Source organism: Rhodofomes roseus (genome assembly GCF_022264815.1).
Source record: "Rhodofomes roseus strain CIRM-BRFM 1785 chromosome Unknown C8Q71scaffold_41, whole genome shotgun sequence".
In the NCBI taxonomy this organism is placed as follows: Eukaryota; Fungi; Basidiomycota; class Agaricomycetes; order Polyporales; family Fomitopsidaceae; genus Rhodofomes; species Rhodofomes roseus.
In genome coordinates this window covers 113,292-136,565 of record NW_025952997.1, presented here as the reverse complement: position 1 = coordinate 136,565, position 23,274 = coordinate 113,292, and the positions used below count along the sequence as shown (strand labels likewise).

Here is a 23,274-nt window from a genome sequence, read left to right as displayed (position 1 = left end):
CGCTACTACTATGAGAACCAGGCCGCGAGTTATAATTATTGACAGCGATGAACGCCACAACTTGCACTTCAAGATCTGCATGTCAATCAACAATCGCTGGGTGTACGTGTGCCATTGCTGGCAATGCGTCTGCAATGCATCGGTAGGATTCACGGACATGTGCAGGGAAGGAGAGATAGAGGAAGGGCAGCACAGACAATTTCCCGATGTCACTAGGTCTACATTGTACTACTACATAGGGTTACGCCCTTAGTGACCCTAAAGGGACAGAATAAACGAAAAAACGGTAGGATTCAGGTACAAAGACTATTACTACGAGTTCAATGAATCCAGGAAAGCCCGCAGTTCTTGTGTCGCCCGGCCGTCATCGGCCCATGCCTCCTGAAAGGCCACTCGGAGCTTGCGGATATTCCCCCGCTTGCGCTCCCCATCTTCACCAAAAGCCAGCTGCAGCACCTCCTTGGCCTCTCGTCTTGTCGACTCCACCGTTGCGTCTGGGGCTCTGCCCGTATGGCGAATCGGCTTCACGCCGTTCTCCGTGCGGACCTCGAACAGTTCGTACGCGACGTCGAGGTTGCAGCTGAGGTGCACCGCGTTCGTGGGCTGGTCGAATTGGTACGGCCAGCAGATCCTAGACATAAACAGACATGTCAGAAGTCGTGCAAGAGTCGCCAAAGCCCTACGTACATAGGCACGCCCTGGCCGATCGATTCTATGACGCTGTTGTGTCCTCCGTGGGTCAGGAACCAGCCCGTAGCCTGTGCGCCAGTCAGTCGTTCTCAACAGAGACAGGGTCTGACCCCGACGTACTGGATGCGCGAGGAGCATCTGCTGCGGACACCAGCGAGTCATCAAGCCATGCGGGTACGTGTCTACTTTATGCTTGACGTTCTCCGGGACGACTGCCCAAGCTGAGGCATGTGCCATGATCTGCAGCGAGGGACCGATGCCACACTCAGTACGGCTCCTCCGGGACAAAAGGTGAGACGCACAAAGGGTATGCCTAACTCCATCACGACGTCCAGGAACGCCCACAGTCGTTCCGGCGCAGGAGGCCAGAAGAGCGACCCAAAGGAAATCTACAAGGCGGCATCAGATGCAGCGACTGTACACGCGTCAGGGAAGGCATACGCACATACAGCAGCGACGCGACCCCGCGCTCGTGGAGAACTCGGTCCAGCAGCTGCCCCACCGCCGTAGCGTGAGGGTTCCGCTGCTCGGAGACCATCGCACGCGAACCAGAGGCCGTGAGCGGTCCGCAGACGAAGACGCTGCGCGACATCGCCTTGTAGTACTGCCTGACGGCCTCCACCGTCTCTGGTTCGTAGCACTCCGGAGTCGACAGGATCACACCGTCACATCCGTCCAGTGTTCTGGGGGAGTGAGCTTCGTGCTACGGTAGGGATAGGTTCGACTCACAGGTACGTATTGTAGAGCATGATGCTCATTATCTCTTGGAAGGGGACCTGACGCAAATAGTATGAGTGCCAAGCCCACCTTCGACGATAGGTCACGTACCCTCTGGGGGTACAGTTCGTAGTCATGCATCGGCGGTAGGCCTGGTATCTCAATAACCGAGCCATCGCAGGTCAGGCAAGCCTAGAGGGACGCCTGAGCCACAGCCAGTAGGTGAGATCATGCGCCAGTTACCTCAGCAGCGACTTCGTGCAGAGGACGCCCGCTTCGCTTTATTTCATCTGCCACGCGAGAGAGTGCAGTGTTCCTCCCGCCCATCTTGTCGGGGCCGTAGAATGGAAGGAGGCGGGTCGCTGCTGCCGAGTACCAGACGAGGACCTTCACGGACGACGGGCCATGCGTTCTGACGAAATCCAACGGCCGCTTTGCATACATCTACCACGATGTTATTGATATTGGTGGCGCGTACAGATGTAGCGGTGAACTTACATCAAGGACGACGCAGTCTATGCGTGGCAGAGCAGTATGAACGACATCGGTCAAAATACACGTGATTTTGTCTCCTCGCAAGAGGGCTTCGAATGCCTTCGCGAATCCTGCGTCGAGGGCGTCGTGGTGCAGAGGGTTCGTGGATTCGTTGTGGAGGCCTACTACCCTAGGCGGATCATCAACATGTGTGGTCATTCGCGAAGGCGCAGGTAAGCTCACCGCACGAGGCTGAGCAGCTCGGTCTCCTCAGGCTTGAAGTTGCGCCTCAGCTCCTCGTACACGCGGTCGACGAGCTCTGCAGGGACAAAATAGGTGATATGGACCTGTTCAGCCTTTATGATCCTCGCAGCGAAAGCGCAAAGGGGCCGGTTATGACCTATGGACAAGCTGTATTAGAATGTGGTAACAGACTCAGGCAGATGCCTGGAGCTTACCCCAGGCGTCGTACGCGAACAGAACGATATGTTTGCGCGATGCTGACAACGAGTTAGAACCGACTTCAGCCATACAAATGAAACGCGGCAGACAATGGGGGAGAAACTCGAGCGCAAAGGGAGTCCAGCCTGTAGCTTTATGCCTGCCGTCGAACACCGGTGTCGGACGCTGCGAGCATGGCTGTTTAAATGGCGGAGATCATCTACCAAGTATTTTCCCGTCGAGCGTAGAGGGCGGCTCTGGATGGGAATCCTGCATCATGCTTCGTTCTTGACAGTGGATCGTTTCGCGGTGACGGTCGTGCTACTCCGAACATGCGACGTTGACCTGCCTACCTCTGTACTGATTTGGTAAAATGACCATTCGGCCATATGGACGTGGGTCCGAGAAGATCCTCTTCAGATCACTTTGAAAGCATGGAACCGACGGGTGAGACCGTTTGCGCTGTTTCAATACCAAAGTCGGCGACCTATATCCAGTACACCGTTTAAGTATCACTTTGGGGCAAGTGCGGTTCAGAGATCAAGATGAACGTATCCCAGGTTGCCTAGCACGCGCGACCCTCTTGTACGGCGCAACTAGCCACTATGCATCAGGGATCCCCCTACACAACGGTAAGCGATTGTAGTACTTGTATACGAACGGCAGATTCCGTCGGGTTGTAAGCGCATGTAAGCATCATGTGACGACAGTGCCAGATTGCGCTGCGCCGCGATCTTTCAACGCCCTTGTATAGCCTTGCCATACGCAACGAAATCTTGCGGATCCTTACCAACATATTACAGAGTCCCACTATGTTGCACTCATGTTACAAGAATACAGGTTGGCTGTGTTTGTTCACCGCCACGCAATTGCGCCATGCTGACTACTTAAGTCTCGGCGACCTGAACTTTCGTTTTCAGTCTCTCCTTGCTGCCTCGCACAACCCAACTGACCGCACTCACTCCTTGACGATAGGCTTTCTTGACAAGCCTCTCGCAGACGCCGCACAAGGCTGTGCTTTCCCCGGCCCTTGTACTTCCGAGTCAAAGCTCAATCACGGCTACAATGCCTCGTTGCCCCGGATGTGCAGCACCCTACAGCAGCGCCGACCGTGCCCTAACGTTGCACAAGAAGTGTCAGGCGACTTATGATCAGGCCCGCAATGCCTGGGAAACCGAGCAACAGAGGGCGGCCAAGCGACGGCAAGGCGGATGATGATGAACAGACTGGATACACGACAGGTACGTACACCGGACTCGGCATATCTCTAGAAGCTGAAGAGTTCCAAAACACCAGATGCACATTCACCAGTGTATTTCGAGCCCCTGTCGGAAGACCTGACCGCGCCGAGACAGCATACAGCTGCATCATCGCATCATGTAAGTCCGAGTCGGTTTGTCATATTCCTGAATGCACCAAGCTCTGAATTATCTCAGGAGTCTGCGAGTCTCGCCGCCAACATGCCTTCTGGGGATTCGGATGTCCTTGCCACCATCAATAGCGTGCATGGTAGATACCGTCTGTGTCAACCACAATCCCACTATCACTGACATATCGTCTTTTTCCATATAGACTCACTTCACTCTATCGTCGCAAACTACCGTCCTTCCGGGAGTAGAAACGAAGCGCGGCCGATTCTGGTATGACGACTTCTACAACGGACCTGTACGAACCATGGAAGACATGCTGGCAGACCTCTGCAGGGTATTACTTGTCTTCGACAACGTGTACGTTTCGTTCACGGGCTCTATAATATTCCAGGAGCTCATCCTCATCCCAGGAAAGTCTTGTATGGTAGCCGTGAAGCTGCCGATGCAACTGCTGGCACCACACAGGGCACGCATAGCCTGGACCTCGTGGCTCAGCACATGGCGGCTCCGAAGCTTCGAAGGCTTCTCTGTAGATCATTCTTGTACCTTGTAATGACCGTCACTCGTTGAATTGCAATCCACAGTATTGTGTTTCCTACTGTACCCCGAGCCTGATCGATGCCCGACGCGATGTCGTGCGGCATCGTGATGTTAGTGTAATGGCATCTTGGTATTGTATCTGTATATGGAGACTACAAGCACATCTGGAGTGAATACAATATTGCGACTGCGTACAGACGGATCACAAGCTGGCGAGAGTTGCAATGAAACGAAATGTGCTGGCGGTCTGTAATGAATTTGTAATCCCATTGTATGAAGTCGACGTATGGATTGGTCCGGCGTAAGACCTTGCACTTCTTGTAATGATTATGGTCCTTACCTACGTTTACATGCTGTGTGTATATGTATTTGTACCCGGTGCGAATTCTGTGATGATATATTGTAAGTAGCATTTATGTATGGAGTTAGTCAATGACATCACAACGCAGCAACTCACCCAAGTCACAGGTATTGCTCGGCCTGAGGCCTGAGGGTCTGCGCATTCTATATCACGGCTCCATCATGATGTCACGGTGTCAGTAGGAGAGCCATGACCTTGAGCCCGCGGTTCTCATAGTGTCGAAAGGGACAGATATTGTGATATGAATTAAGAGCATATAAATTCAATACAGAAATGTCATGTGTCGCAGAGAATAAAGGGGAAGCCGTCTGGCGCATAGTCTCCGTTGCTGACCAAAAAGAGTTACTCTCGTTTTTGGTCTGCAATAAGACGCGCTGCCTAACCGGGCCTGAAGGGTTCCGGATATAAAAGGCAAGTAGTGATTTGCCTCCTGACTCTCCCTCCAGAGCGCGTCTCGTGTCGTGCTGGACTACGACGATACATAACGAGAATTTGCTACAGAATTGAATGTTTCTGATCCTTGATAAGTCTGTGCACTTCACGGTGCGGTTTGGCTGGTTGCACGGCATGAAGACGTGCATAAAGGTGCGGATGGTCCACATATGGTATTGCTTATGTAATCTCACGTTGTACGTTCGCTCGGACGCTCAAGTTTGGCGATTTGAGTCTCTTTGAGTGACAACCTTCAGCCAAAAATCGCCCAGGAGCTTTAACTGAGGTACTGTTTTTGATTTTTGCTCTAGGTAACACTTTGGTCTCCATCGTGCACTAGAAGATTGGTACGCGACGGACACATTTATCACTGGCGCTGTGGTTTGTGCATGAGCTTAAACATCGCGTTCAAGCTGCAGCATTCGAGAAGCCTGCTGTCCAAGGGTAGCATCAGATTGAGTGATATATCATCCCGCGGGCTAAACTCAGCATGGAAAATTCAGGGAGGAGTATCATCATGTTACAAAACGAGCGTGGTGAACTGCGCCGGGCAGACAAAGACCTTGCGCCCGTCGTCGCTGTTGTCCTCGACATCCGATGTTGCACACGAAATCAACGGGGGCGTCGCGAGCAGCCTCTATGTCATCTCCCAGATCTCTATGCCTGCGACAGTGTTGAACACTCTGTCAAATGACCTCTCCTCCTCGAACAGTTGCTTGAGCGCCGCAAGGGGCTCACCGATGAAGACCTCCCCAGCGCCCCAGCGCCGTATTTGCGTCTCAACACGCTTGCGTCTCGTCAGCGACGCCCTGGAGTTATTGTCCTCCGACTCTTCGCTCTCGTGACGCTCGTCCACGTCCTGCACAACTTCGTACTCCTGAGAGATCTGCGCGCATGCAGCACACATACACGTTTTCCTTCACGAAAATCTGCAGTGTTCTCGCCAGGGCGTGAGCATGACACCCTTGCTCTTCCACACGACAATTACTTCGAAGGGACGGACGGCGCAGTGCTCGATCGGGGCCACAGCTCGGAGCGAGGTACTCAGATTGTGGTGCTTGTCTGAGGCAGGCACACAGAGACCGGTTCTTCTGCCAAGCATTGACTCAGTTGCATACCATTAAACACGTCGGCCGTGCTCCACGAGATCCAGACGGACGTCGTACCGCGTAGTCGAGTCGCAAACAGTGAAGATAATACGCAGACGCGTGTGCAGAACACGACGCGGAGCGCGTTATTTACATCTATTTTCCACACACGTGACTCGGCCTACGGCCGAACGTCGCAGGCCCGCATAGCCGTGTCCAGTGGTACAAGACTATCTGGCGCAGTGGTCCTGGCAAATGCGATGTTCATCCCGATTTGGCAAGGCCGCCTCAGGCACGTCGGGCGGGCGCCAATCGCACTAAGTCTAAGTCGCGGGAAAGTAAGTCTTCAGAGTAAGTCAATCGCCGCGGAACTACGACCTGCCAGTATATATTTTACCGCGAAACCGTCACTCATAGCTGAAGCAGTCGCCGTCGGCTCTTACTCATAAGCTGCGGTCTTCTCACTGCTTATCATGCAACCCGCTCGGTCGGCGAACTTCAAGTTGACCTCTCGCAGCTATGGACTCGGACGCGGCGTACTGAATGGTTCCTCGCACTCTTGTTCTCTGCTTTGACGGCACAACCAATAAGTTCTCTAGCAAGGTCCGTGGATTATCCGTTGGCAGTATTGATGACTAACACGTCAATTGGTTTCGCAGAATATGAACGTTATGAGACTATATCAGCGTCTTGACAAAAAAGACCCTCGTCATGTTTGGTTGTGTCCAAATGCTGTCCGACCGACACAGCATCCTCGGAAGCGAGAATGAAATGAACGCATAGGTGGAATTGCGCAGGCGCAGACGTGTATGTTGTCGCAGAGTTGCTTTCTTGCGCTGGCACGGTGGCTTCCGGCTTAGCGGCTGTGACGAGGAGGAAGGCGACGAGGCGAAGGACACATGTCGTTCACTGACGAGGCGCGGCATTGGCAGGGCTCTCGTAGTCTTTCTCGACGACGGTCAGTCGGTTGTTCGGTTTGACGAGGGGTTCAGCATGACACGATACCGGCGCTGACCTTTGATACGGTGAACTGCGCGCTGCTATTCTTGCGGATTTAGTGCACTCATTACGAAGGGGGTTAAGCCCGATGACTGACCATAGGCGAGGCGATGCTCCTTGATACCGTGGTCCGTGTGACATTTGGGACGGTTAGCCCAAGGCGTTAAGAGAGTCTCTCTACAAGGCGGTGTTGAGCTAGCTCTGGTATATAGGGCGTCGTGAGTTGCTATGTGGACGCGTCGACGTCTCAGAGATCGCAAGTACTGGGCTACATATAGTAATGAATTCCATGGTGAGTGACCCTCATGAGCTGTATCACTATCAGTGCGCATGTTCACATCCATTACGTCAGCGCAGGTATCTCGCTCGACTCGGAGTCATGCCAGTGGGCAACGCAAGTTCGAATACGCAGCGATGGCTTCAATGTGAAGACTTACTTCGCCTCGTCCTCTCGGAAGTATGTCTATCATACCGCAAACGCTAGTCATTTGCTGAATGTTCGACACTGTCAGGCCTGTCAACAAGACCTTATATCAGCATCGCTGGTCTGCCGCGCCTTCGCCGCGGTGTCGCGCAGCTTCATTCTGCAGCAATTCGTACTTGATGTAGCGGACGAAGACAGGTGCAAGCGCAGGCTAGCCGAACTGTGCTCGGCACAGGACATTGCGTTAGGAAGCTCGTCATTACAGGCGAGCCAAAACACAAGTCGTGGTGGAAGCATCTCGACGAACTCGACGATGGTGAGGATTCCGAGCCCGAGCGATCCGAGGCCCTCGAGGAACTCCAACGGCACATTCGAGACGGGACGTTCGGGGAGGGACTGACAGAAGTGAGGTGAACATGCCGCCTTCACCGTTCAAGTTGCAGTGCACACCGACTCACTGTCGACTCAGATGGGATGCCGGCCTAGACATTCCAGCATCATTGATAGACACTACACAAGCGGCGTTTCCAGGGTGCACCTTCACGCTCGACAGGTACGCAGGTTCGGCTCTTCCTCCTATGCCCAAGCTCGTGTCGCTTGATGCGACTGTGCGCTTCCGCCACGACCCTCTCCTCCAATTTCAGCCTATCTTCCTTCAATCTCCGCGACTACGCTGCCTGCGAATGACACCAAACAATCGCACGGGCTGCGTCGTCCCCGTCGTACAACTCGACGAACTGGAGGAGGAGCGCGCACCGCCGTTCTTGACGTACGACTCGACACGGCCGCTCTGCCACATGACCGGTCCTTCCATCGAGGAGCTTGTCTTGGAACAAATGTCTTGGAGCGACGAGGGCGCCACCCAGTGCCTCGAGGGTATGTCGTGGTCACGCTTGCGCAAGTTGGAGCTGAATCGCTGCGATGCGATCCCGCTCCTTCGAGCGTGTGTCAGCCCGCGCTTACCGTCCCTCTCCGAGTTCAAGTTCACCATGTGGTGCGAGGATTACGACGAGCAGACATGCGCGAGCGCCGTGGAGGCTCTCCACAATTTCTTATTCAGTGCATCGGGACTCGAGGGTCTACATCTCGAGGGACCGTACCATTCTTTGGTCTCAACCATCGCGGCGCACCATGGGCCAACCTTGCAGTCGCTTGTACTGCATGAAAAGGAGCGCCGTGAAGACTCGCAGCGACCAACCCTGAATACACGGGATCTTCGAGGACTGGGCAAGAGTTGCACAACGCTGCGACATCTCGGTATCGACGTCGATGCGAATTATAGCATAACTCAGGACACGGTCTCGGAGGTGACTCGTCCGTCGTTCTTATAGTACCTGTGTTGTCTAACAATCATGTAAACATCTGCAGCCGGCAACATTGACGTCAATCCTCAATTCGCTCAAACACTTCCCTGCGCTCAACAAGCTCACGCTATACACACCGATCGGGATTGCTGGGCCCGAAACTCGGCACAGCGACTATCGTCTCCATCTCCTCAAAGAGCATGCGGGCTTTATCATGTTACCCGACATCGGCGACGCCTCCGCGATTCTAATCGGCAGGAGGGGGAAGCTGCAGACGATAGTTGTCAACATCGGGGAACAGGACAGGCAGATGGGCATCGGATACCCTGCCCGTGAGTTTCTCGCACCTTCGACGCCCGACTGCTGCTCACCGAGCCGTACATGCAGCCTGGGTTCTATGGGAACGGGACAATCGCACACAGCTGACGCTGGAGAGGGCTGTTCCTGGCCACGGGAAGGTGTTGATCAAAGCGTCGCGGACAGGCGCTATCCCGTTTTCCTTCACCCCGAGAGGTGAGCCGATTGCGTGGTCGGTCGTTCGTGGAAATAGGTGGATAGAGACGGAGTATTCGGAACCACGTAAGGGCTTGGCCCGATTGTTGAAGATACGCTAGGGAGGCTTCTATGTTATCCCCTCACCGATTTGTGTCTATATAGTGAGCACGCCCATTTTGTCACAGACGCACTGAAATTCTTCCGCATCGTTGAATCAACGTCATGCCGCCTCTGACTACGGAACGCACGGTTGTTCTAGTGGACTGTTCGACAGGTGACATTGCCAGCTGTGCAGACTACCTACTCATGGTCAAAATATCCTACCACTGTCGGCGCTGCCTCCGCGCTACCGTAGCTCCTCTGCCAAGATGTGCCATGTCGCGCATGCCGTGTAGTGTTCACTCGCTGTCAGCCCCGCACGACCCTTACTGAAAAGTATATATGCAAGGGTAGGTCGCTGGTGTCACATAGTCATCGGGACCTTACCCCCAAGAGACCGTCACCTACGCTAACCCAAGATCTAGAGGCCACTGACATGTCATAATTCATCCGGGATCGACGGCCTACGTGCTGATCCATCTGATCTTGCCAGTGACGAGGGTCCCTATGACTATCGCCTCAAGCGAGGAACTCACTTTCTTTCTTGCAGACAGGCCTGCATGACGCCGGAGTGCTCAAGCAACATGTCCTGAAGGTTTAGAAGGACGCCAAATTATGCGTACAGATGAAACTCTATATCCGCTCGTCCACCAAATGGCCTCGGCATCATGCAACCTGAGATCGTCTCTCACCATTTACAACTTTGTGAATACAACCCGTTTCTATTTGTAGCTCAGGATACAATGCAGGACGCGATATGGGTACAGTAAAGAGTGTGCGCGGGTCGTAACATGCGTAGTAATCGAAGATCGAAGGTATTCGTACTTATACTTCGGGGTGGTATCAAATAATCTTGCAGTCATGAGAGGTGTGTGCGGGGCGTGAAATGTTCAATGCTACATGTGCGAGATGAGAGACCAGAGAAAAAGAAAGACAGGAGAGAAAGAGAGAAACAAATCAGAACACAGGTCAGTCACCTGTCCATTCGCCACCGCTCGCCAGCTGGGCGAACACGCCACGCTTCTGCATCAGCGTTTCGTACGTGCCCGACTCAGCGACGACGCCGTCATGGACGACGACGATTCTGTCGCACATCCGCATCATCTGCAGCTTGTGCGTCACTACGAGTGTGGTCCGGCCGACTCGAGCTTGCATAAGCGTCTCCATGATCGCCGCCTGGTTCTCCGCGTCCAGCGCAGACGTGCACTCGTCGAGGATCAGGATGCGCGCCGGCTTCGCGAGTGCTCGCGCGATCTGCAGGCGCTGGGCCTGCCCGCCTGAGATCAGCGATGCGTTCTCACCGACGAGCGTGTCGTAGCCCTTTGGCAACGACTCGATGAAGTCGTGCACGTTTGCCGCCTTTGCGGCTCGTTGCACGTCCTCGACAGAAAGTGTCTTGTTCCCGTATGCGATGTTCTCGGTGACGGTGGTGTCGAACAGGTTCGGGTGTTGGCTGACGACGGCGACGTGGTCACGTAGGTGGTGAACGTCAGTAGACCGCAGTTCGTTCAGTCCCATGCTGATGGATCCCGCTTCGGGCTCGTATAGGCGTTGCAACAGAGCGGCGATGGTAGACTTGCCACATCCAGAAGCACCTACGATGGCAACGCATTCGTTCTCCGCGATCTCGAGAGATAGGTCCTTCAGCACGGGAACGTCGGCGCGTTCCGGGTAAGCGAAGGAAACATTGTTGAGAGAAACGTTGCCGTGCATTTCCGGGCGTAGGACGCCGCGGGACTCGTCGGTGAACGTCGAAAGCTTGAGGAGCATGTTGAAGTCACGGGTAGCCTGCACGGACTTGGCAATCCTTTGCGCTAGAGATGCCGTCAAGTTAGTAACGAAGCATGAAGGTCGTCACAGGATGGACTTACTAAAGCCCATAAGCTGCGAACCGATAGACACGGAGAACACAACAAGGTTCAGGACCTGGACCATCTGGAGGTAGGAGTACGTCCCGCGAGCAATGAGGACCGCGCCGACGTAGAACAACACAGCCTCCGCGAGGTAGATGAGGGCACTTGCGACACCGTAGGTGCAGCCCTCCACGAAGGCGCCACGCAGTCCCATGGAGAGAGCCGAGTCGACGGACTGGTCGAACTTGCTTTGGAAGGCGCTCTCGAAGCCCATGGCGCGGATGCCGCGGATGTTGGAGATAGCCTGCCAAAGTGTCAGCTTAAGACATATGCACACGCTGTTGATGTACTCACATCGTAGTATCCCTTCGCAACGTCCTCCCGAGCGCGCTTGTTCCTCATCTCGCACTTCGCGACGAAGTTGGTCTGCACGGCCATGGTGATCGCAAACACTGGCGCGATCGCGAAGCCCACCAACGTTAGCTGCCATCCCCGCACCAGAGCCCAGGTGAGGCCGACGCCGAGCATCGCAGAGACGACGATCGCCTGGCAGAGCACGGTGGCGATCAGCGAGCGCGCGTCGTCCCCGTCCTTGATGAGGATCTGCACGATCCGGACGGCGCTGTTGTCCGTCTTGTCGAACCACTTCTTGTCCTGCGCTAGCAGGCGCGCGAGGCACACCTTGCGCACGCGAGTGACCCACGACATCGCGACGACTTCCATCACCGCGTACTTCAGTCCAATGAATAGTCCGTCAGCCACGGCAACAGCCAGGACGATCCCCCCGAACATGTTGATTGTCGAGACGTCCTTCGCGCCGATGGAGACCTCGAAGAAAATGCGAGACAGGAGGAAAGAGAACAAGGGGGTCATCGCGCCGCTGGCAAGGCAGCAGAGCATCCCAAACACCAGAAGCGGCTTGCTGGGTAGTGTGGGGTAGATGTCGCGGATGAGACTCCAGAAGGACTGCTGCGAGGAGGACGACTCAGAGGCAACCTCCTCGTGCGCAGGCGCATCAGACGATTCGACCTTGACAGCCGTGAGGGCTGCCAGGCTCTTCTCGTCCCAACGCGTGCGGACGCGCTTCATCTCGGGCCTCTTCGACGTGGCCTCGGTGGCGGTGCGTTGCAGGGCTGCCTTCTCGAGGTCGAAGTCTTCGTCGTCGATAGCGATCGGAGAAAGAAGGGAGGTCGTGGAGCGGTGGGAGTAGAGTGTGGGGGACGTCGGGGTGAACTGCAGGCTGTAACGATGGCTCGCCGACGTGAGAGTCGCCGGGGGCGAGGCGAGCGAAGGGATGTCAATGTGCAGCGTCTTCCTGCGACGCTGTTTGGCGATTTCCTCCGTAGGCTCCTCCTCAGGAGGGACAAACCGGCTGATCCGTTGCGTCTCGCGCGCCGCCAGGACGGCTTTGGGGGGCGCGCTTGGCTTCGTAAGGTCAGCGACGGCCTCGAACATCCAGTTACCCAGCGTCAGGGGCCGAATGGTGGGCGCGACACTGCGGTGCTTGAGGGTCTTTGCCGTGTCCTTGAACGCGGCGAGCTCCTCCTGCATCTCCACGTCTTGCTGCTCCAGGATAGCTTCGACGGGGACAGCCTCGGCCTCTGCCTGAGGCTTCTCCTGGAAGCCACCCGAGGCCTCCTGAGTGAAGACCATTTGCCGAAACTCGCCATTTGCGAAGCACTCGAGCTCGCTACGGAAGCCCTGTTCGACGACCTGCCCAGACTTGAGCACGTACACGAAGTCCTCCGGCTCGATCTGGGACAGGTCGTGGGTGATCACGATTGTGGTCATGTTCGTGCGCCAGCGCTTGATGGCCTCGAACACGAGAATGCGCGAAGTCGCGTCCAGCGCGGACGTCGCTTCGTCTGTGAGGGGAGACAATCGTAAGCACACTGATCCCGGCGAACAGCAAGACAAAACGCACCAAGAATAAGGACCGTGGGGTTGCGCAAGAGCGCACGGGCGATGGCCAGACGCTGCTTCTGACCTCCCGACAAGTTCGCGCCGCCGTTGCCCAGACGCGTGTCGTATCCTTCCGGCAAGTCCCTAACGAACTCGTGCATGAGCGCCGCGCGGCAGACAGCCTCGACCTCCGCGCGAGTGACATCCTCTGGGCGGCGGCAGCTGCCCGAATACGCGAGGCCCATCGCGACGTTCTCGTGGACGGTCATGTCGAAGAGGATGCATCCCTGGGAGATCGCAGCGACGTGCGAGCGCATCCAGTCCTCGTCGAGGTACCTCATGTCCTGGTCGTCGAAGCGGATCGCGCCCTCGGCGGTCGCGTACATCTGGACAAGCAGCTGCGCGATGGTGGACTTGCCCGACCCGGAGCCGCCGACGATGAACGACGTCTCGTTCGAGGGGAGGAAGATCGAGACGTCCTGGAGGACCGGCATCGTCGGCCGGCTGGGGTACGCGAACGTGACGCCGTCAAGCTCAAATTCGCCGCGGCACTTGGCCGGGACGATCTTGCGGATGTGCGTCGGACGCCTCGTGGGCTTCAGGGGCGCGTGGACGGTCGAGTTCGACTGTGCAACGGGCGAGGCCGGGGCGGACTCCACGAGAGTCAAGAGCGCGGCCATGGAGAACTTGCCCTTGCTGAGCACAATCAGCTGCGGGATGCACATCTGCAGGTTACTAGTCGCGATGAGACACGCCCAGAAGACCGACATCACGGCGCCGGGAGTGATCGTCCCGTCGCGCACGAGCTTCGAGCCGAACCAGAAGCCCTGCACGAACATCGCCATCATAACGAATTGCCCGAGGCTGGACGTGATGCCCCAGACGGTGATGCACTTGTTCGCCGCAACCTGCATCGCGTCGAGGACGCGGCCGATGGTCTCTTGCTCGTGGGTCTCCGCGTTGAACGCCTTGACCGTGGCGATAGCTGCCACGGCGCGGTCCACCAGAGTGGCTGCAGTGGCGGTGGTAGCGCGCTCGACACCGAGGTGCGCACCGGCGAAGATCTGCGACGCGGTCTGGATGACCATGAGAACCGGGACGGCGGATAGGATGATCAGGGTAAGCGACCACGACTGCACGAAGGCGAGGATGAGGCAGGTAATCGAAGTGGTCAGGTACTGGATGATGAAGCCAGACGCCAGCGACGACGCCATCCGGACTTCATCCGTCTCTCTGCAAAGTACTTTAGTGGCTGCACAAAGCCCATGTCCGTCACCACTCACCTGGCAAACTTTGCCATGAGACCACCAGCACCGAGAGGACCATCCCCCTCGGCTACCTGTACCGAGTCCTCCGCACCCATCTTGGTGTCGAACCAGACCATATCCTTGCGCGTGACGGCTGCGTACACTTTCTTGCGGACCGCCATCAGGTTCCGCTCGCCTGTCCAGATCCACAGGCTCGAGGTGATGCTGCTGAGTGCGAGCGCGCCCGCGGCCAAGCCGACAAGCTCGAGCGCGGCGAGGCCGACACCGTGCAGCAGGCTGGTCTTCGCAGACTCGGAGGGGTTCGGGGTAGTCGGGAAGTTGGCGAACGCGTTGAAAGACTCGCCGACGACGTATGTCATGAAAGGAGCGACGCCTCCGGCGAGCATCGAAGTGAGAATGGCGGGCAGGACGATCAGGTAGAAGTCACGCCTCGAGACCAACGAGAAGAGCAGACGAATCGACGGTTGGGGTGGTGGGCATTCTGGCGTAGAGTTGGATGGTGTCGCTGATGATACATTGACAGTGGTGGTGGATTCGAGGTTCTGCTCGAGGTCGAAAGTAGAGGCGTTAGGTGTCATTGGGGTCGTAGCAGGCATGGCGAGAGTGTCGAATGCGAGGCTCGTCTGGCGACGGCGCACGCGAACAGATGTCGCAGGATGAAGAGAGCGAAGGGGAGAATGGGAAGACACTCGGGGCAGCCATGGCTTTTGTCAATTGTCTTTTGCATTGCTGCAGACAATAGCAGGACAATAGGAGCGCGTCCGGGTCGCGTGTAGGCGCCCACCATTGTCGCGTCGCGCCTTCCCACGCAGAGACAATAGCGTCGGCGTCTAACGGAGCTAGCGCCCGCCCGCCCGCGTCAAGCGCGCCAAAGCGAATCAATGTTGCACACGCCGACGAGCGACGGTTCACAGCCTGAGTCACTGACACACCAAAGCGTTAGTCCAGGGAATGCGCAGGCGTTGTCAGGGGGAACACAACTCACCGCTGCGTCTCCCTTGACTCACTGTGTCGGGGCAGCCTGGGTACGGGAAAAGGCAAAGTTTTGAAGCTAAGTCCATATGTCGCCCGAATACTTGACGGAGAATGACTCCACGCTCAATCGCCTATGCCGTGGTTTTACTAGATTGGTAGTCTGCCCATGCGAGTGCATCCAGGAGTCGCCCCTTGATCGACGCTTACCCGAAGGCGAGTCGTCTGGGACCCACACCCCCCTTTGTACCTGACGTGAGTCTGTCGCATCCCCAATTTGGCACGGACATATCGGCTCACTGAGCATGCTCTTGGGCTGCAGCGGTTGCCGTTGACTCGGATAGACATGATGGCCTATTCCTTGCCGAACCGAGTCAGTCGTCCGGATGTATGAGCAGATGTAGTAGTTGCCCGTTCACCCATGTGCGTCCACCCATCCTAGTAACCTCCAATCATTCCTCCCCTCTTCCGTCTCGTCAAGTAGACTCGCATATATGCTGCACGAGGCAGCACTCTACATGCGATCTACGTGGAGTTGACGCACATTCGTCGGAATATATGCGCACTCACTAGTCCCAATAACTCTCAGGTCTCAATAACTCCCAGATCTCTCCGCCATCTCAGTCTGTACGTTGTAAGCACTTTTATCAGAAGTAGCATAATAACTGACCTTCGAAACAGGCCCCCACAGTTCTGGATTCGAGACGAGGGCGCGCGGGCGCAGAACATGGATGTCAAAAGGAGAGTGCCGTTCACTGAGCTCTCGAGTTGCTCGGTTCGACGCGATGTGACACGTCAGGTCACGGGCTGACGTCAGAAGGAGGAGGGTACGTAGGAGGGGGGTCGGGAATCGACGCGACAATATGCTCAAAAAACGCACATATTAGCCCGTTTATGGATGCAACACTTACCTGGAGGTAATTCTAAGTTTTCGTGCAGTGATTTCTTCTACACGACGGATCCCGTCCCCGGTACACATCCATCGATACTTAGACATGGCTTTCATAACGCCGAACGGTCACTACGTCCCCTAACCCTGCCTTGGGGTTCGCGAAATCACATGATCCTTCGTAAGGACTTTGACAATACGTAGTCTGTAGGACGAGAGGCATCGACCGATCGGAGCGAGATGCTGTCCGCCCCGGAGCGCCCGTGCTCTCTTCGCCACCACTCGCTTGGTCTCTCAGGGCAGGCCTTCCGGCCTCAGGCCTCAGGACCTCTCAGTGCCTCGACAGCCATCCGCTCCGTCCTCTCTTCGCGCAACATGTCGGCTGCCGCTGCGCCCCAGCAGTCGACGCCCCAGACCGTGCTCAGTCGTCCGCCGTCAGCGACGCCCACCGTCGCCCGCACACGTACACCCCGCTCGACTACTGCAAGTGAGCTGCTGGGCATCACCCGACTCCGTCCGGCAGCGCTCCTCCACGACCCACGCCCATCCACCCAAATCCCCGTTCACGACCCAGCCACGCTCTCGCCACACCTGCAAAGAGCGGTCAGCGAGTCTCTGAGCCTCAGCACCAGCAGCCGTGTTGTGCTTACCTGCTCCCATCGTCGCGTGCGTAGCGACCTCGACGCCGCGTAATCAGCGCAGAGGTCCCGCTCGTCGTCGTCCGTACGTGGTGCACTCGTCTGCAACACGCGGTTAGCAGCTGACCACTCTACTCAGGCAGAGACGCAACTCACCGATGCCCCACAATGTCCGCAGTCCTCGCCTTTATACGCAGGCTCGCTCGGGCTGCTCGCCAGCGCCACGACACCGCCCAAGTCGCCGTCGCCTTTCTGGGCATCGTGCACCATGCAAGACGTCCGTGTGGAAGCGAATGCGACGCCGCAAGGGCCAGCCTCTGTCGTTCCGCATCCAGACGCCACGGACGCGCTCCAGCTCTGAAGGATGTACAGTTCCATGTGAGTGGTACACGCGCGTTGATCGCATCCAGGTCGCATGCTCAAGCAGATCGTCGCCACAGGATTCATTGTCGGGTCGGCGGTGAGAGGGACACTCAGCCATTGATTCTGATCAACCCGTGCGCCCGCTCACTTGTGCGCGAACGATCACCAGAGGCACATACACTGAGGCACACGGTGGCCAGGACACTCCAACACCATACAAGTATGTGTCCTTTACATGATGGATGAACGCAGCTGACGCGCGTTGTCAGTGTGGTACAATCCACGACGGACCTCGTTATCGCGATCAAATTCGCACTTGTACAGATGCTCCGGAGCGGCGACATCGGAGGCCAGAAGTTCGACAAGATCGTTGGCGTCCCACACGGCTACGGATCGGTGCAGGCGATAACCGCGCACGTCCCTCCTGCCTTACACGCTGCGCTCCTGCCGGGCTTCTCTAGAACGCGTACGTCTGCCATCGAGCGTATCACACCGTCACGATCTAATCTGTTTTCCAGCACCGGACAACGCAGCTCTGCTCGCAGAGTACGAGCAGCGGCGTCGGACGACAGGGTTCCATTCTGCTCCTACTCGACGGACTCATCGCATGCAGCTCGCGAGTGCGGCGCATACTCGCCTCCACGGTCGTGATACGAGCAATTCTACATCCCCGCGGAGCTCTGCGAGGTCTTACCTGGACAGCTGTACCGCAAGATCTCAGCGGAACTCGGTGCCAACTTCCTGAAGCAGGCACTGCGCCCCATCCTCGCCCAGCTTCCGTCGACTGACCACTGGTAGCTTGCCCGTCGGCGCGCCCATTCGCGGACCCTTGGTACCCATCGGTAAGGATGCACCGCACCCGTGGGTGTGTTCAGCACTTGGCGGCGAGGTGAGTGCCGCCGCAATGTGTTCTATACTGACACTCTTCTCGGTGCCTCGGACGATGTCGTGCGGAACAGCGCGGGCAAGCAGGCGTCTGCGTGTAGCGGCTCGCAGATCCATGGGGGCGACGGTCTCCGCTGCGTCGGCTGTAATGGCACGTCGCGCCGGGCGCTGCCATCGCGAACGCCGTCCAGCGTAGACACGTGTTGCATGTACATAGAGACGCGGCAAATGAATGTATTGAGCTTTCAACCATACATGACATTGATGGTACAGGCGTGAACTGCGAGGAATCGACGGCACCGTCGCGGGCTTCGCCTGCAGGATAGGTGAAAGGCAGTGAACAGGACGATCCAGCCGTGGCGTCGCACACGACGACGACGGCTCTGACTACGGACGGATGTGGTGCGTACGCACACGTCGTTTCGAGGCAACAACGCACCTTCAGCCAACGTCTCCGTCACTCAGCACTCCGCCACCGTCTCACCGAGTACATCTCGTACGCCTCCCATCGAGCTACCAGTCCCGCCGTCTTGCGAATGCCAGTGAGCGGCGGCGAGCATCTCACTCTTGATGCGTCCGCATACTAGCTCGTCTTGCCTTCGACTGGAGATATTACGCACCCGCGGCGAGACCCAATCATACATTCCGACCGAGTTGCGCAGCACATCTAGCAGCACCCGCAACCCCCGCTTGCTGGGGTTGATGATATGACGAGCGCGTCGTACCATCGCCGACGTCTGGGAGGCACGATTAGTACCTCCTCGGCCGACGATACAACCCGCGCAATGCGCTACGCGGTTGCCTGGCCCTGTGGAGAGGATGAGACGTCCGGTGACGAGTCGATCGAATGTGCGGACAACGTAGGACTAGTGACGAACCGTGCTAGATTGCTCAAAGAGCTGCATAAACGAGCAATCCACACATGGGGAGCTATGCACTCGACAGCCGCGAGCCTGTCGGTCCCATCGTTTGATCACTTGGACTCCCGGAGACCTCGGAAATCGGCCGGACCTCCTTGACTGTACGGATTGGTGTCTGGACGTTGTGTCCGGATTTGATAATGAAGTCAGTGGACTGATTGATAAAGAGATGGCTGCGAGTTACAAGGGAGTCAATCAGTAGCATGGACGAGCCGGCGTTGCGGAGCACAAATCGATGGTTTCGCGTGACAGCGGAAGCCGAACCTTCAAGCACACAACATCGAACAGTGAAGTGGCTGGGGCGGCATTGGTCACACGCATGGATAGATGGATCAGAGTGCAGAGGGGGATTGTGTATCATTGAGGGACGCAGAACGTCGGCTTCAAGTACGCCGCGTCGAAGGATTCAGTCAATGATCTGTTGCGCCGTGCATTAGTACGACGTGCGAAGCGTTCAGTGACATCTCACTGTGAACGTCCGCGAATGAGATGGTGCGGTCGTTTAGGGCTAGAAAGCTCAAGGGAGGCATCGTGGGTCGATGTCACGGACCCGTTGACAATTACTCGCACCGCGACGAGCCGCGTGCAAGAGATTACCCGTCTCGCGGATCGGTGCTGTGGACAGTCCGACTGTGACGGCGCGAGGGCCCAGTCGCGGAACATTTGAGGATAATGCAGACACCGACGTGCCAGGGAGAGGAAGGGGAATAGGTGACCACAGTACAGTCTCAGTACGGAGAGTCGGCATTTGCGCAGTCTCCGAGTGGTACCCTGGTGCCAGAAGACAAAGAGTCTGTCTGCGGGTCCTGCGCTCGTACGGAGTAGCCGGGTCGTGCAACGAGCAATATTGAGCGATGCACAGCCTACTCTGTGACCGCAATCGGCGTGTATGCATCGCCATGCGTAGCGGATTCCTACTGATTGTGGACGGCAGCTCGTCTCGATGGTGTCAAGACGTATTATTGTGAGACTCACCTCCCGATGTGATCGATGCGTCCGTTTCATAACCACCAGTCAACTTCGCCGACGGGCACCTTGATTTCCGGGTCGCATCCCAAATGACTACGGTTCCGTGTGATGACTACGGCTCCATGTGTCTCGTTTCAACCAGCCACTCAAGTTCACTAATAGCCAGTTTGTTCCACCGCGTTCCATCGCACGCTGGGTAGTGGAGCATTTCGGGCCACTGGTTAGCCGAATGCTGATGCACCTCCTCGCAAATGCCATGCCCATGTACAAAAGTCTGCTTGCGCACAGGTCGGCGCGACATGACTGATCAGAGGATGATCTCATTTTCTGTGAGGATCATCCGGGTTACTCACAACGGACACTGCGCTGGTCTGTGCATATCGTGTCCGTACGACTGGATCTCACGGTTGCACTTACACGCGCGTATCACGTCGTCACTATGCGCCTATGTATGTTCTCATCCAACAATGCGTGGACGCCGCAGGGCCATCTCGAATTCTCTCCAACGCACGGGCACGGTGCGCAGAAAAACGATCGTGTCTGATCATTTCTGCGTGGACGACTACGTACGCGTTCAACGCATCCCGCCGTGTTGTCGATCGCATGACGTCGCGCCTTCGCGAAGATCAGATGTCCCGCAAGCACGACACGTATCGTAGAGCCGCCGGCCGGAACACCATCTGAGGCACACCCAGGGCTTTGGGCCGTTCTTGCAATGAACGGCCGCCGATCGGGCCTCGTAAGAGTCCAGGCCGCAAAGCCGTTTGCTGGCCGTGGGCTGATAGAGAGTGGTTGATTCGTGCCTCGAGCTCCTGCTACTGCATCTGTCAGTCCTCGGCCCAGCGAGCAAACCGCGACGCCTGCTACAACGGGGCCGAATTGTGTCGCGCGACGGCAAGATAATTTGATCCCCGGCACGGAACATAGCACAGGACTCACGACTTCGAACAGGCCGCGCACAAAGCAGAATGCTTGCAGGCCGCTGCTGCATCGGCCAGCGAGCAGCACGTATCCGCACGTGTCAAGAGTACCGTGCATATACTGTATGTATTCCGCCTGTGGCAGCCCGAACATGCGCGGTGTTCCCGCGCGCAGTCTAGAGCTGCTCGTGCAACTGACAAAAGGCACGAAGTAGCCACAAACCGGAGACGGAGGCGCGTGCTACGCCGACCTCTTCCCCGCCAGTGGCAACTCACAAAAGACCACCCGACCCCGAGATGATCGCAAGGCGAGGTTCCACCGTGTGGATCCGGGCTTTGCGAGCGGGAAATGCCATCATCGTCTCGGTTAAAACGACGGCCTTGAGCTCGCTCCGGGACGCAAAGCGGTTGGATAGAAAATGGGATTCCGGTCAGTCATAGAAAGGGCCGGACTCCGTCACGAGTCTCCGTGTGCACGACGTGGTAGATGGTGGGGTATCCATCTGCCGCGTTTGAGATCAATACGGAGCGGCGTGCAGATGACGGCATGCATGTATCGCAACTGAGCAATGCGCCATGCATCCCGGACGAACGTCTCGGGCAGCCGAGTATCATCTGTCGTCAACACCGCCCCGTCCCGCAAGGAAAGATCTGGCTGGCAATCGCAAGGTTTCGATCGCGCCCGCATCTCTGGTGCGCGAATTCTCTTTTCGTGTTCACCGACAACGTATGCAAGACGCATATGGGAAGGTATATGACTTGACGACATGACAGGTGTATAGACTCACCGGCATTATCGCCCTTGACCAACGGACCCCCTCAGCGTGCACCGCCTCGATCGAGGGGTTCGATTCCGATGCATTTGACAGGATCTGTCGAGCGTGGACGATGGCCGAGTGTGCAATCGTAGGCTATTGAGTGACCGCGACGCCAGCCATCCCAACGGCGCGTCGGCGCACCTGACGCCATGAGCATGCCCGGAGAGGGCATCGCGTGCGTGGTAGCTACGAGGATTGGAATATTGAAGGTCGGGCTTGCGCATACACGCGACAGAGACGGAGCGGAAAGAACGCGACACAGCCAGATCCAGGCGGAGCCTGCGCGGTTCATACGCAAGATGTGTGCGGCGGTCAGCGCTGCACGATCAGCCCACAGAGATCGACGCCGGCCAAGACAACAGACCCGCGGTGTGCTGCATATAGTCCGAGAGCAAGCAGGAGGCGAGGTCGGTGAGCACGCAGATGGACGAACGGGAGAGAGCAGCACTGTGGCTGAAATGCAACTCGCGTATTGCGCATGCATCGCGAACTCAAACGAAGACACCCGGGCGTGACCGCGGTCTGTGGACTCGCTCGCATTGCGGACTCTCGAGTCTCTCGCGACTCTCACAAAACTCATTTCAGTACAATACGGTCAGAGTCGGACCGAAAGAGACGTCATGCCTAGCCCGGAATCAGTCTTATGTATTGTAACGGCGAGCGGTCCCGGGGCCCATATGTACGTAGACCAGCCTTGCTCTCTTTCTCATGGTTCTAGTACTAGTAACGCTTCCATGTACGCCTCCCTTGAGCGCATGCTGCGCGTTGGATTGATCTCAATCAATCGACACGTCACATCGTGCTATTACGGAGGAGAATGTCATGTATCAAGCCGCTACATATTAGACGGGCGATCGTGTTCGCTTGCGCGCACCATTGCGCTTCGAGCTGCAGCCCAAATGTCGGAGCCGTGGTGCCCGTCCAAGCTACCGGAAACTCGGAGGTTCTGCTATCGCCACGTCGAGCGGATACAAACCACAGGTAAGAGGATCCTTACCAAACCGGTACCCCGTGCGTGAACGTGAACCGGAACAGCCCTGAGCGTGTCGGGCATGAACTCTACTGTCGGATTTCAAAGACTATGAGTACACTGTCATCCGAGTCAACTATGAACATAATATGAATGTTGAGACGAAGAGAAACTATCTAAATCTGGTAAGATCAATGGAAAACGCGAACTCGATCATTCCGACTCGGAGCTCCCTGCCACTGCACCATCGCAAAGGTGCGGTGTAACTGTGTACCGTGTGCTTGAGTCCAGGGCCGTGGGGCTACCCCCCGGATGCAGTCACTGGTGGGAGGAAATGACCCAACGTCATGCCAGCGGACTTGATTGACGGGAACAGCTACTACTACTGACGACGTGACGCAACTTGGACCTCGAGCCGGATCCATGCAATTGCAATCTGCATGACACCAAGTCCGAAACATGGCGTTCTCTCG

General features: G+C 56.7%; 6 protein-coding genes across 6 annotated transcripts; 4 read left to right on the top strand and 2 right to left on the bottom strand.

The window, feature by feature from the left end:
• Nucleotides 1-312: 312 nt before the first annotated feature.
• Nucleotides 313-2,412, bottom strand: C8Q71DRAFT_863444 (UDP-Glycosyltransferase/glycogen phosphorylase; the record flags this gene model as incomplete). Its single annotated transcript, XM_047928171.1, has 11 exons — nucleotides 313-631; nucleotides 688-758; nucleotides 811-930; nucleotides 993-1,079; nucleotides 1,136-1,373; nucleotides 1,420-1,466; nucleotides 1,519-1,599; nucleotides 1,651-1,851; nucleotides 1,906-2,071; nucleotides 2,125-2,281; nucleotides 2,340-2,412. The coding sequence occupies 11 exons, from the start codon at nucleotides 2,410-2,412 to the stop codon at nucleotides 313-315; spliced, it is 1,560 nt and encodes a 519-aa protein (XP_047772741.1).
• A 664-nt stretch (nucleotides 2,413-3,076) lies between these two features.
• On the top strand, nucleotides 3,077-3,643 carry C8Q71DRAFT_444221 (uncharacterized protein). Its single transcript, XM_047918587.1, has one exon. It carries the CDS (start codon nucleotides 3,135-3,137, stop codon nucleotides 3,471-3,473), a length of 339 nt encoding a protein of 112 aa, XP_047772740.1. The 5' UTR covers nucleotides 3,077-3,134; the 3' UTR covers nucleotides 3,474-3,643.
• Nucleotides 3,560-4,399, top strand: C8Q71DRAFT_444017 (uncharacterized protein). Its single transcript, XM_047918583.1, has 5 exons — nucleotides 3,560-3,563; nucleotides 3,619-3,701; nucleotides 3,759-3,831; nucleotides 3,895-4,049; nucleotides 4,103-4,399. Coding segments are annotated over exons 2-5 (390 nt in total). The 5' UTR covers nucleotides 3,560-3,563; nucleotides 3,619-3,699; the 3' UTR covers nucleotides 4,263-4,399.
• A 3,092-nt stretch (nucleotides 4,400-7,491) lies between these two features.
• Nucleotides 7,492-9,639, top strand: C8Q71DRAFT_891101 (uncharacterized protein; the record flags this gene model as incomplete). The annotated part of the gene is made up of 6 exons (XM_047928664.1): nucleotides 7,492-7,569; nucleotides 7,625-7,734; nucleotides 7,785-7,946; nucleotides 8,006-8,843; nucleotides 8,905-9,172; nucleotides 9,228-9,639. The coding sequence occupies 6 exons, from the start codon at nucleotides 7,492-7,494 to the stop codon at nucleotides 9,452-9,454; spliced, it is 1,683 nt and encodes a 560-aa protein (XP_047772738.1). The 3' UTR covers nucleotides 9,455-9,639.
• Nucleotides 9,640-10,266: 627 nt separating this feature from the next.
• Nucleotides 10,267-15,222, bottom strand: C8Q71DRAFT_443865 (P-loop containing nucleoside triphosphate hydrolase protein). Its single transcript, XM_047918581.1, has 5 exons — nucleotides 14,473-15,222; nucleotides 13,212-14,422; nucleotides 11,642-13,152; nucleotides 11,306-11,591; nucleotides 10,267-11,248 (listed from the first exon to the last, which is right to left on the bottom strand). Exons 1-5 carry the CDS (start codon nucleotides 15,051-15,053, stop codon nucleotides 10,404-10,406), a joined length of 4,434 nt encoding a protein of 1,477 aa, XP_047772737.1. The 5' UTR covers nucleotides 15,054-15,222; the 3' UTR covers nucleotides 10,267-10,403.
• Nucleotides 15,223-16,944: 1,722 nt separating this feature from the next.
• C8Q71DRAFT_443909 (uncharacterized protein) lies at nucleotides 16,945-18,127 on the top strand. Its single transcript, XM_047918582.1, has 6 exons — nucleotides 16,945-17,041; nucleotides 17,100-17,334; nucleotides 17,397-17,416; nucleotides 17,489-17,539; nucleotides 17,589-17,785; nucleotides 17,838-18,127. The coding sequence occupies exons 2-6, from the start codon at nucleotides 17,125-17,127 to the stop codon at nucleotides 18,062-18,064; spliced, it is 705 nt and encodes a 234-aa protein (XP_047772736.1). The 5' UTR covers nucleotides 16,945-17,041; nucleotides 17,100-17,124; the 3' UTR covers nucleotides 18,065-18,127.
• Nucleotides 18,128-23,274: the final 5,147 nt, after the last annotated feature.